The sequence below is a fragment of the Puntigrus tetrazona genome, chromosome 3 (genome assembly GCF_018831695.1).
Source record: "Puntigrus tetrazona isolate hp1 chromosome 3, ASM1883169v1, whole genome shotgun sequence".
Classification (NCBI taxonomy): domain Eukaryota; kingdom Metazoa; phylum Chordata; class Actinopteri; order Cypriniformes; family Cyprinidae; genus Puntigrus; species Puntigrus tetrazona.
Window position 1 is genome coordinate 17137621 of NC_056701.1, and position 14403 is coordinate 17152023.

Genomic DNA, 14403 nt, shown 5'->3' on the forward strand with positions numbered 1-14403 from the left:
CATGATCATTATATACAGCCACAGCTCTACAAGCCACTGTACAGGGATAAAAATTCAAGCATCTATTCCATGCTTATAAGTTGAAAATGAGAGAAAAATTGTATCTAGTTTAGAAGTACGCGCTCACAAGTGATTTCGCTTTACGTTTAGAGAGCAAGTGAAAACCACACAAATCTGTGCTTATGGACAGACGTTTGATCTAAAGAAAATCTGAGACTATTGGGGGATGCTAGTTCGGAGAGATCTCTGGGTTCAAACAGAATATAGATTGGTGTAGGAAAGCGTTGGCCCCCAGTGCTCTGGTGCCACATGTTGCTTCCCAAATCCCTTTCTAGCGCGTGGATGCAGTCGGTGTCGGGGGGACTTTGGTACGTGAGGATTGTGGTAATTGAAACAATCTGTTCCCACGGCCTGCAGTGGAAGGAGGTTCCAAGGCCAGCCGGTGTGTTTGAGGTCAGAGCCCAGGTAAGATGTCTTCTGTTTCTTTGAGCCCTATTAGGGATCTGCAGTCCTCCGTCTGATGAGCTGAAGCCATCGTCTGGTCGACTCTTGGCCTACTTGTCTGAGTGGGTCCTTTGGAGATACCACTGCTATCATTTGCGATCTCTCTTGAACTGACGGTGCTCCTTCAGCATTACTTCAACTTAGAGAACCAAACCTCTTTGTCAGTGGTTGAATTATTTTCTAGCAATGCCATGTCATTAAAGCAAAGCCGTCCTGATGCAGGAAAATGTCACCGTTTTTTCCAAGAACGTATCATTTGAGATCCAGGTGACTGTTTAGTTCATCGTAGTTCAACGTTTTTGCATTGCCAACAGAGACTCTTTTTTTTGTGCCACATCTCTAAACATAGGGGAAGAAAACAACAATTAAATGTATTATTCTGCTTTGCTTGGCTTATAAATTATCGTTTGCTTGACTAAAAAAGTCATTTTTGTGAAAAGTGATGTTTTCATTGTTAAACTGCTGTAAAAAACCCCCCTTTTCTTTATTTTCTTTCAGCTTTGTTTTGTTTTCTGAACGCATAAGGAAGCCACTTTGAGGTTTTGCCAGTAGAAGTTTCTTTTTTATTTCCTGTATATTTTCAATGTTACAAAAATGGCTAAATATCTATAAACACTAATGTTAACATTAGTTTACTTCATTAACTTGTCGTTAACAATATTTTGCAAAGAAAGTTTAATAAATTGGACATTGTTAGTTCATGATAGTTGTTGCTGTAACTAATGTGATATGTTATGTTATTATATATGTTTGAAATATTTAAATTGCACAGAAGAATATCTGTTCTGCATTTTGAATGCACAACAAGGGTAATTGGACATTTTAACCAAATGTCTATTGCAACATGGTGTTCTTGAAGAAAAATTATTACTAGCAATATTACTTATTACTTCTTAAATGTGTATTTTTAAATTGTTGCAATAAATGTTAAATATTACTTCTACAGATCAACTGTTTTCTTTTTTAAATTACATTGACATGTCTAACATAACACGGCCTTGTACATTTATTTTTAAACTTATTGATTTTTTTTTTTTTTTTTGCTTAAGTTTGTAATGTTGCAGTTCACCTCGTAGCTAGTTGGGGTTTGATTCATGGCTTCTAATTCTTTTAAAAGAAAAATCCCATTAATTTTTCTTTTTTTTTTTTTTTTTTGCATAAAATTGTTTGCAATAAATGTTAAATATTGTTTCTATATCGACTATTTTATTTTTGTAATTTTTTATTTTAGTTTTTAGGTAAGGTCCTATTTTTGTCTGATTTTTTAACTTTATTTTTTGCTTCAAATCAAGGTTAATAATGTTGTAATTCACCTTGTATCTGATTGGTTTGGTTCATGGGTTGTAATTCTTTAACAAAGACTTTCTTTTCAAAGAAATTCTTATTCTTAAACAAAACAAAGCAAAACAAAACAAAAAAGAAACTTCCTGAACCAAAGCAACTAATAAATGGAGGGCACTGTTGCACTGTAGCCCATCAGTTATACCAATATAGTTTTATAATATAATGATAAATCCTATTTTTTTTCTTTATGACTGTTTCATAATTTAAAATCTATACCTATTGTCACGAGCAGGAGGAGAATGTCAGTGAGCTGTAGATTTGGACTAAACCTTGACCTTGAAGCCCAGTTAAACCCTTCCGCTCTTTAGCAAACAGTGAAGTTGAACTTGCTCTGTCTCTCATCCTGATCATATTTAATTCATGCTTTTATTCGAGGTGCTTCCCCTATTTAAAATCTAATTTTATATGTCCAGAATTTTCATATACAATTACAATAGCTGAACGAAACTACCTCGTTAAACTTCTTTCAAATGTTTTCACCTAAAAGATATTACTTGCTTAAAGCACCCCTCTGCTCAGGGTTTAAGTGTCTTTTTATCACCCGTATTAGAATATGGTGTTAGCGTAAGGCCTTCCTGCACTGCATCGTCTGATAATCCTTAACCTGCCAGTGTCTATCTGATTTAAATTGCCATGGATAATGTGATCATCTTGTCAGGGAGAAATCAGGCATTCAGCACACTCCAGAGCAGAGGAGTAGGAGGGAGAGAGCGAGAGCGAGCGCGGGGGATGGGAAAACGTCAGGCAGGTCTCAGGTGATCTCTGCAGAAGTGTTAACTCATGTAATAGAACAGGGCCATGCTCCTTCAGCCGTAACGCAGCATACATAAATGGCCACATAAATCCTACATTCATATCAGAGTCAATGGACTCCCATCAAAGAGGCTTGGGCAGGTGCATTACATTTTCCGGCTCATTTAAACGTTTTGCTCTGTCTCTCTTTTTTTTTTTGCTTTCTGAATTAGACATGCTTTGTTGCCGAAGACACGTCCACAGAGGAGGACTAAGTGTGATGGGTCTAATTCGAGCTGCTGAGATAGGTGTGATCATGTTGTGAAACAGTCCATCTGTCTCCCTCTGTACTCATTGATTGTTTCGGGGGCGAGGTGCTTCTTTATTGTGTTGTGGTTAATGCTGTCCATGAGTTTAGTAAGAAAAAAAAAAAGATTAAATAATAATAATCGTGCCCCCTCCTCCCAAAAAAACTTCGGTTTAAGACACCGTTAAATATGATTTGCCCCTGCTTGCCATAAATGAATAGCTGAGCCATAAACAGAAATCCAAACCATTATCTTCCTTCAATGACAGTTGAAGGAGGCTTCCTCATCAAAGCTTTTTAATTGGATCAAATTACAGGCAGCGAGAGCCTGAGCCCTTCTTGAGTTCATGAAGCCTAACTTTCAAATCACTTCTAATAAGACCTCCGTAATGCCTGACAAAAGAAAAATGCAGTAATTTTGACAACACTGGAACCAAAAAAAAAAAAAAAAAAACAAGATTTGTTGTTAAGTTTCATGCCAGGTTTTATCCGAATCTGAACATAGTGGATTGAAAGCAAATAGCTGACTGGACCTTGCCATCAGTTGCTCATGAAGTTTCTTCATCATTCAGTTTTCTTTCCTTGCGCTCAAAATCCATTGTGTTCTACTGTGGAGATGTTGAAATGAACAGAAGTAGCAACATATTTTTTTCTTCCATATTGTGACATATATACAAGTGTAGTGGAATATCAGAGAAAATGTAGGGCATAGGCTTGCTTCTTTCCATCAGTTGTTGACTGGATTTCAAGATGTGGGCGTTTCATTTAAACAAGTGTGAGCTTGCAGTCTATTGTGAATTGGCGAGGTTTAAAGTTACTGTGAAATTAAAATTAGTTTGACAATTCCTATTTTTTTTATTATGTCTTTTTTTTAAATACATTTGTCCTCATATTTAATCAAAAGCTAGATTGACTTCTCTTTTCTCATGATGTATGGTCCAGCGCAAGACCAGGACAATAATGTTTTTCCTTCAGCTACCAATCATGTCACTCACACATGTTTGCAGCAGTTAGCGAATGACAACGAACTTTGATTCAACCAATTTCAGATAGACGAAGTCAAGTGTCGCTCCCTACCTTTTTCTAGTTCAAGAAGCAATTTAACCTGGATATACACCACAAGAGAAAAAAAAAGACTCCATTTCATGCCGGCTTTAAGCGGACTGGAGAAGTCTAGCATGCATCACTAGAGAGAAGTTGTTTCAGCCAAAGTTTGGAGACAAAAACAAACATATGCATAGATTAGCTAGTTCATAAAATAGTTCACTAACATGCCTTTACAAAATGTACATATTATGCCATTGGTGAAATACAGTAAAAGACATATAGACTTTGGTGTGCTTGGCCCATGTCAAGTTCTAAACTTCCACATATGGGTAACAACGGGAGTACTGCTGCAGATGGTGGAGTGCTTTGTCGTTCTGAATAAAAATCGCACGTGTGGCGGCATGCTGTCATTGGATCTGTGTGCTGCTTTTGTGGTGAGCAATGGTATGGGGAGTTGAAAAGGAAGCCAGCATCCAAATGAGGCCAGTCCTCTGGTATCTCAGAGCTCAGCGAAGGGGACAGAGCCAGGGGTGAAGGAGATGTTCCTAAGCCGAGCGCCGCTGTGGTCATCATTCACACTTACCCTGCTGACAGTACACCATGGCAGGGCTACTTATCTCGTCCTTGCCACAGAGAGAAAGCGAGCTCTGCTAATGTCCTGCACAATTATCACATGCCGAAGTATTAAGGGTGCACTTTTCTCTCCAGTCCTTTGGGTGTAATTGCGGTTTAAACCAGCAGTCACGTATGTGTTTGTGCAAAAGTGCCTTAAATGTGCCGGCTTTTTTCTTCATTTAAGGGGCTGCTTTAGAGATAATGATAAGGAAGTAAGCTGTCTATGCAAAACTGCAAGGAAGACCCATGCTGAGGTTGCTTCAAAAACCTTGCCAGTGGATCTGTGGAAAGGGATGGAGCCCTCCATCTGTACTGGGAAGATATATCTGGAGTGACATTAGGCCTCTCCCAGAAAACCCTGGGATGCCTTCTTAACTGAATTGCCTGGTGCTACTCAACTCACTTGACGCAGCGTGTCTTGTAATGAAAGCCAAGACACTGTGCTTCCCATCTTGGGTAATGAAATTCAAAGGTTTTCTTGGTTCTGTCTGGTGCTTTTCAATACGCTCCTACGACTTAATCCACATCACTCTGAGAGCATTTACGTAAGCCTCTGAAATATTTATTTCTGATATATCTTTAATGATAATTATTGGATAAAGATGGCAAATGGGAACAAGACTTTTCGGACTTGCTTGCAGAAGCGGTGAAGAGAGGGCAGCGCAGTCTGCCACTGTATATTCGGTCTCTGTGGGATCTGAAGACAATCGAGGAGAGCTGGAAGATTGGCTTCATTGTGATATTAATGAAAACCCTCTCACCCATAGACAGTGAGCTGTCATCAATTATAAATCATCGGGCTCATTCGACTTGGTGGTTTGGAGAGGCGGAGTTAGGAGAAATGAAAGAGAATGCACTTAATCATTTCTTCCCCAGCCCATTACATAGCATGAGCGCATTGCCGAAAGTTATTAGTGCACTGACACAAAGATACGCTCTGTTTATGGAAGACGAGTCACAGCGTTTTATTTCATAAAGCCCATTCTCCCAGCTGTGCCGTGGAACTGAGTGCTTCAAAATGCTCATCTAGCATGAAGGGTCATTCCAGCAATATTAGAAGAAAGCTTATTACATTCCCACTGTTTCTGAGCCATACAAATATAATTGTTAGATCAATCAAGAAGGGGAAAGTTGTGGCCCATGCATACAATTTTACAGCCTACATAGCTAGCGTGACTTGAATTAATTCTTTAATTGAAATGATTTTTTTCCCCGGAAACACTATATTCCTCTTCGAATACAATCTCTTATTCTGCTGAACACATCAGCAGCAATTTCACCATGTATATTTACTTTCTGTGAGGAAAAACCAACGGAGTGAAATTGGATATTTAACCTCCCTTTATTTCAGCTGCTCAGAGGAAGCTGCCTGTGGCGTTTTCTCTCGGCCACTCAGTCATTCGATAATAGTTGATCAAACAGCAGGTTTGAAATTCAGAGACTAAAGTATACTTACAGTATTTGGTGAGAACAGATGATGTGTGCAGCTAGTGTGACCTTTAAAATCTGTTTCATTAGTGCTAACAAGACATTGGAGCAGTCAAGGGTAAGCTGGGTAATCTGCTTGGCCCTTTTCAGCCACCTCTGCTCTGAATCTTCGGAGTTTGTTCGAATGAACTCTTGATTTCCCGTAGTCAGAATGTGACTGTGAAAATACATTTGCATTCATGCCAGTCATCTATAAGCAGAGTTTGTCAGCTTTGTTCAAAGAAAAGCTGTTATTTCGCCGGCAAAGAGCTCTGAAACAAAAGAGTAACAGCGGGCTGGTGAGAACTACTGGTGTTCAACCATGAAATGAACAGACCACGTTGGGTTCTGCTGCCTAAATTCAACCTGTTAGTGTGATCCTTGATCCTTCGGTGCCATAAGCGCATTGGAGTGCCACTGTTGTCCATTCATGTGCAGTAACTGTTATCCCATTGACAAAATAAGTAGAGCCAGTTAGTCACAGGGAAAAAAACATAACACACAAAAGCACGGTCTGTAATTTCTTTAAAATAGAAGAGGGAACAATACACATAATGCACACCATTACATACAGCAAATGAACCCGTGCTGAGCATGCTCTTTTTAAAGTTTTGCATCAATTAAGAAAAAATAAAACTGAATATTCTGCAAAAAAGGGTAAGAATCCCAATAATTAGCGTTTGCAACAATTGTTCTTTTTCTCCACCAACCCCCCAACCCCCCCGAACAAAACCTCTGCAATACAAATATAGAGCTCTTGTAAGCTTTTTGTTGTGTTGCAGTTAAAAGAGAAGCAGGCGAAATTCAAATGAACTCTTTAGGGGATGGGGGGCTGTGTACTGAGACTTTCAGCGGCTTTGAAGTTGCAAAGCAAAGCTCACATGTTTACTGTTGACACTCACCGCAAAGCAGTTCTGTGCAGTAGCTACAGGTCATGCGTCTACCCAAACAACAAGCATGAATAATAACGCAGAGCACCATCTGGGGCACTTCAAAGCATGCTTTTTAGATAGACGTTAACAATGGAGGTGTTTTGGGGTCACTTGGTGACGTTTTGACTCTGTAAATTAACTGCCATCTTTCCAGTGGTGGATTTGGGCTTTTGAGTGAAGGAAACCTGTGTGGAGTGTGTGGAGGCACCGATATGTCATCTTAGTGTGATTTGCACCAGAGGAGTTATTCTGTTATCCTCTTTGTATGCTGCAGACGAGTATTGCTTTGCACCCTCGGAGGAATGAGAGGACATTGGGTGGCTTGCATTAGTATGATCTAGGCACTGACACATTCTGTTTCCACCTGCATGACTCTACCTGGGGGCCGACGCTCTCCTAGAGGCGAGCGTGTGACTGGTAAGCTCTCCAGTTGAAGTCGCCCCGTCTTGTAAAAGCACAAAGTATCCCTGAAAAACCACCTTGCTTGCTGCTGCTGCTGCTGCTTCAGGGAAAGGCAGACTTTGGAGGTAGCTGTTTTTACAAGTGCAGACAAGTGCTGCCTTTCTGAGTCGCGGTGTCCTTGAGAGCAAGGTTTGTTCTGCTGCCTTTATTGGCATGAAGAGAGAATATAGAAATATGGAAAAAGCATAAGTAGGATTTTAAGTCAAAAATATGGTTCTGAATATTCTGTATATTGCCTCTTGCTTTATCAGAGTTGACATGCATCATTTTTTTACTGTAGCAAAATGTTGTGGGACAATATTACTTTGTATATTAATGCATTAAAATATTTTGTAACTCATTATAAATGGTAATTGATTATAATACATTTGTTTAATGTAAAGTTATCTCTGTGTGTGTTTTTTCCTAATGCCACTTGTATTTTTCTTGTTTTAAGCATGAACCTCAGCAGACTTTGCTAGGTTTATCCTTAAAGCCAGAAAATACCAAATGTGTTAGAAAAATGCATTTCCCATTTGACTTTTATTTAAGATTGTTTATACAAGAAGCACAAACCTCAACATTCTGAGTTTGACAAAAATAGAATTAAACAAAATTTGCTTCTGTTTCCCCACTAAAGATATATTTTCATCTCCAGCAGTATCATGTGACCTGTTATAAATAGTAATTATAATTATATTACATCATTTTGTTTTTACTTTTTCCTAACTTGTCTTAGTTTGTATTTTCTCTCATTTTTTGGGAACCCACCCCCACCCCCAAAATTAATTCTATTTAATTTTTTCTCTCTCTTTTCATTTACATCACAAACATTCCTAGAAAAGCATTGCTTTTTTGCTGTTCATGTAGAGTATGTCTACGGAAGTCACAATTGCACATGTATCAAATACCTGAATGTTTCAATTATGACAGAAATAGACTTCAACGGCAAGGAAAGTACAGCTAGATTCCACTGAATCGCTTTGATTTATTTTCATCACCACCATAAATCTCGAGGCATGAAGGGATAGTTCACCCAAAAATTGAAAATGAATGTCATCATTTATTGATGCTCATGTCTTTCTAAACCTGTATGACTTTCTTCTGCAGGGCAAAAAAAAGTTAGTCTTGCTCTATACATTGAGACGTGTGATGCACACTCCCTGGAGCTACTATACCCATCATGCACATAAATATTCCCAGCAGGAAAGGGGACAGACACTACAACATACTTAATATATTTTCCATAATGCACACTGGGGAACAGCAAGTGCACTATTCTGGAACAGACATGGCAAAAACAAAAATATCAAAGTAGTTTTATGGTCAATGAATGTCAAACATTTTCAGTTTCAGGTCACGCTATTGAACACGACTTGACCTTTTCCGTCTAGTTTTCTTCACATCAACCATTTTTTGCTGGATTTATTTAAAGTGGCTGTTTTTTTCCAGGATGAAAAGGGTCAGATGAATAAAAAAAAAAAAATCAGAGTGTGCCATTATGCAGAAGGGGATTTGGTCCATGCATTGGCTGTGCTTGCAGAGGACAGACTAGTGTTGAAGCAAAACTGCTGTCGGGAGAGAATAATGCAAACTTAATTACCGCCAGCTAATAACTTCAGGCAATCAAAACCTACTCAGCTCTGAGACTCCATCTAATTGTCATGACAACTAAAACCTTTTGTCTTCCATTTAGTCTGAGGCTAAGCAGGACCTCCAGCCCTGTAAATTTCTCCTAACTGGTGTGACTCGTGTGATAAGAGTGGCTGTGATGACTGTGGCTCAGTGGCTTTATTCTGCTGCCTGTCTGTTCAGAATGACTAATTGCGGTGGAATGTGAACACGCTGGAGATGAAATGTGTATGGCTAATCCAATCATTTCCAGTAAAGCTGCAAGAAAATGAGGACTGAAGCGACACTCGGGCACCGGAAAAAGAAGGCGAGTGTGTGCCTTGGATCATTTCTTATAGAAAACCCCATTTTTTATCATTAGACTTACCTACTCATTTGCAAGGCATAAGTCTGCTCTTTAAATGCTCAGCTGGTATGACTCATCTCGTACTGCAGTCATTTAATGATGCCTTTGCTGGACCACAGACATTACATCACTGGGCATTTATGGCTCACTGATCAACTTCCTGCTCTATTTTTTTAATGTTGAGATTTAGTGCATTTTAGAAAGTGCTCTTTATACTTCCCACCTTATGGGTCAAGTTTTGGTAGTCAGTCTTTACTGGTTTTTGAACTACATTATACAGAAGAAAAAAATCTCAATTGGAAATTGAGAAAAATATCAACTGATGCTGGATTTAGCTGATTTTAAACAAATAAAATGAGTCCTGTTTTTAAACATGTAAAGTCTGGCATATGGAATAAATGTCAGAAATGTTAAATGTTGAATATGCTATGATTCATCAGGTTTTTATGACTCACATCTACTGACTAATCAAAATGCTTATAAATATCACTATATTGCCTAATGACTTCTTAGTAATATGATATTTCTATATTTTAAGTGTGAGGAGCAAAATGTATAATTCAATGCAATACAGTAATGATTGAGAGATTTATAAATAATCAGTCATCAATAGCCTGATGTATTATATTTGATACATTTGAAAATGATTTTTTTATAAAAAAAGTATGTATTATCAAGTAAACCTAAGTTACTTCAGTGTTCATATTGAATATTATTAATATAGAAGTTATTCTTATGTTTACTGTGTTTTATAATGTCATTAAAGATTTCTCAGCAAAAATATACATGAACCATGACCTGAAAATTGACATTTGACTATAAAGAAATTTGGAATTTAATTTTAATAATGCCTGTATTGTCAATCAGAAAACATTCATATTTTGATCCTATTAATCATTTGGAGGAATTATGATTTTGCAGCGTCAATTGTGATATAGTATGCTGTATAGGGTTAAATGACTCATTTTTATTCAGTGTATTTTAGATGTTTTATTAGTGACAATTTTTCGGAGCTTCTTAAAAGTGTGACGCGTTCTAATATAATGTATAAGTATTATTCCATGGTCTTTCTGAATACTCGATTCTGATTGGCTGGCAGGTATGCAGTAAAAACTTTTAATGCACAGGTAGTTCAGTCTGTCAGTTTATTCACTGTTCCATATTAATGCGCTGCTTTAATTGATGCACACTAGCCCACACACACACATGCACACAAACAAACTTGTCAGCAATCTCCCGTCACTGCTATTAATAAAATAGCCTAGATATTGTCTATAACAAATGACCATGGAATAAGCGGTATAATCAATGGCTAGCTGTGCATTAAATGATTTTAAATGCACTTTGCAAGGCAACCTTAACATCCATGTAATGAAAATAACTGCACACCTTGTTTGTATGTTTGTCAACCAATCAGATTCAAGCATTCAACATCCCTGGATAATGTAATGTAATGTAATATAATAAAATATAACAAATTTACCCTGTTTCCTGCCTTTGACGTCAGAGATCAGTATGATCAGTAGTGAAGGGTTTGTGGTTCCAAAGTACATTTTAACAATTTTAACCTTTCTTTATGTTTTCATAAAAGGGGTTGACCTCTTCATTCCTCTTAACGAATAACGATAGATGTTTGGACACAATCAATGAATCATCTGCTGTTGGAAGCATCTGTTAAAGGTGTGGAATTCTACATGGGCACTTTGTTTTGCCATTGCAGACATGTCAGACTCTACCTAGAAAAAAAGTTCAAAGCATTTGGCAGTTTTTGAAAGCTTTGAGACATGAGGCTCTAAAGACAAAAGGGGATCAGAAACCACTTTAAAAAATGATGTCAGGAAAAAAAAATCAATACTTAGTGCAAAGAAACACAATGTTGCTACATAGCAAAATGAATGACTGCATAACCCTCTATTCACTTCAAACCAATACAAAGTGACCCAATTTCATCATTAACTGTGACCATATGTTTTGAAGGACGTTCCCAATTTGAAGCATAAGGCAAAATGTATTGCCAATTTATTTACAAAAGAAAAGATTTAATTTGCCCTGGAAAATATTATATATGATAGTCTGTGCTCATTTTACATTCTAATAAAGCTTAATCACGGCAGATTAGATGTGGTGTAGTAGCAAATTAAATTTGTTCTCATCAACATTCATATCTGTGATAATATAATCAGCTGAATTAGATATTACTGTGAATACTCATTAATGCTTTATAATAAGGTGGGCTGGTTTGATGTTTCTTTACGATCAGAGTCTGTAATTACTGGCAGTGATAATACTAGTAGAAATGCCTTCAGACATCCGTGAACTAATATCTTTGTTTTTTTTAAATTGTGCAATATCAAACAGAAACATACACTTCTTGTCTCTGTTTTAATGGGTCCAAATCACTCTGTATCCACAATTACAGCTTGTGCTTTTAACTACATCATTATATGTCCTACATGCACAGTATGTGGACAAAAGTCTCCTCAGTATTGAACATCCAGGTTTTAAGTTCTATTTTTGATGAAGATATAACACATTTATTTTTAATACTCTGCATTACAGATCTGCTCTGGAGTCAAAATCTGTTTGTGTCAAAAGTGGGTTTAAGTCATTTACTCTAGTGGGATAATGGGGAGAATAATATAATTGATATCAGTTAATGTTCACCAACAAAATGAACATGCAGAGTCATGTACAGAACCCAATTGTTGTTTCATGGTGTTCAGAGGTTGCAATGTCTTTCTGATTTGTGAACAAAATCTCATTCATTTCAGTGGATCTGTTAAACCACATTAGAAAAACAGAATGAATTGTTCACCAATCAGACTTATTCAACTCGGTTTAGCTCACTGGAAAGATTGATTATGAGTAAATAATGAATGTTTAACATAATTTCAGCCATGCAAGGCTGTATATCATGGATGTATTTCATAATTCAAATAGACTGATTTTATTATGTTTTAGTATCCAGATGGAAAAGAGCAGCCGGCACATCATTAAAAATTTCTCCTTTTGTGCACCACCGAAATGGAAAAAATCATACGAGTTTGGAATAACGTGAACAATTTTGTGTGTGTGTGTGTGTGTGTTTGTGCGTGAACTGTTCCCATAACCTGGCAACCTGACCTCATCTAAAGTCATTATATCTTCAGTCGAGTTTGTTGATGCACCGAGCACTAGATGCACATCCCATTATCGGCCGTACCATCACCCTACAGGACGATCCCTTTATTGATAAAGAAAGCTACACTCAGTATTTCATCAGCACAACCTCCATCACTGAACTCCATTTAGGTGCGGTGTGAGATGATTGGGTCGCCCTGATGGGAGGTCACTGCTCTCTGTATAGCTGCACTACGGAGAACTTACACAGTGGGGGGAAAAAATATATAGTGGCGCCATTTATTTGCCATCCCCAGAAAAGGGCACCAGCGATCTGTGAAATCACTTTGTTCGTTTGAGATGGTTGCACATTCTGTCCATTTAGGTCTGATAATGACTTAGATTATATGCCTCCCTCTCTGCCTGCCTCTTTTTGGCATCTGCAGTTATTCAGACTGGAGCATCTCCACACCCTCCCATCTACATTTAATTCAGCTCCTGCCAAAAACCCTAACAGCCTCTGCCCCATACTAATCAAGAGAATGCATTCAAGATGGAAGTCAAGGCATTCATTTGGTTGCGAAAGCGGCCGTTTGTTTTCCGTGATCCATGTGGTAATCTACCTGTCGAGATGTCGTTCCTTTGATTTGCATTTGACTTCTGTTTTAACACGGATGTTGTTGTCTTCTGCCTCTGTGTTTTGTGGGAAGTCTCGGATTCTGTGGTATGCTTCTCATTCGTGGTTCGTCAGTCTAATGAGGGATTCCTAAGGCTTGAATAATTATCACCGTGCTATCACCAGAATATCTCTCACTCTTGTATTCCCTTTTGATTTTAAACACGTATGCTTAACGGTGCCAGTACCTCGAGGTAAAAAGAGCAAAGCTTCTATAAGGAGATGTTTTTAGGTTGTCTGTGTGGAATGTCATTTGGAGCCACCTTTTTGAGTGGTTTTTGCAAGAAGCATGTTATAATATAAACAAATTATCGATGCAATTCGTACACAATGGCTTGAATATAGATATTTTTGATAAAAATAAAATTAAGGTGATACAACAATCTTAAAATCATAATCAGTAATGTGTGAATTTCTTGAAAATTGGCAAAATATTATTACTATTATATACATTATATTATTAATATAATTTTTTTATAAATGTTTCAAAAACGTTTGATCGCTAGTGAAAAGTAAATCATGTTAAAGCTGCTTTTTAAAAGTAATACTATATATTTTGTATTTATATTGAGTGTGTGTTTGTGTATGTATGCGTTGCATGTAAGAAAATTTAATTTTTTCCAAAAAACAACCCATCTAAATTAAATTAAACCAGCATGAGCACAAACTTTTTTCTTCCTTTTTTTTAAAACAAGGTTTTCCTTTGTCATGATTGGGCTAATCTTATTTTTAAATCGTCTGCAGTAATAAGGTTTTGACTCAACTGGTCTAAAAGTCAGCATGAAATGAAAATTCACCGTTTCTATTTTCAAAATAATTTAATTTGCTTAAACCCACCCCTGCAAGCTTGTTCATCTGCCTCCATTTTTGAGTTCACATTGCAAAATCCATTTAACAACCAAAGCACAGAACCAAGTCTCACATCACATTTCTTGTTCTTGCACAAATTGTTCATCACAATACAGAAGAAAATTCAGTTGCTACTTACCTTTTTCTTCTTTAAAGCAATAAACTGAGCACCTAAATTGTACACACATTTATAAGTCATTAATAAAGTGCAAGATGTAAAGTAGTCATGTGTATTGATAAGTGATCAGTGGAATTACATTATTTCCTCAATATCAGCATATCATTGTTTGCTGCAATTATAGCAATATTAAAAATAAACTCATTTTAGCTTTAATTGCCTTTTTGTGAGGGCTACCAGGTGTAAATTCTTGTTAGATTACCAGGTTGCTGAATGAAGAGTAAAATATGAATG

General features: G+C 37.2%; 1 protein-coding gene across 1 annotated transcript in view; it reads left to right on the top strand.

Annotated features, from left to right (window-relative positions):
* Positions 1-309: 309 nt before the first annotated feature.
* The window catches only part of LOC122341316, a 62701-nt gene continuing 48607 nt past the window's right edge, over positions 310-14403 (top strand). Inside the window, exon 1 of the mRNA XM_043234677.1 lies at positions 310-465. Within this exon, the coding sequence (XP_043090612.1) occupies positions 310-465 (156 nt within the window). The remainder of the gene's footprint in view (positions 466-14403) is intronic.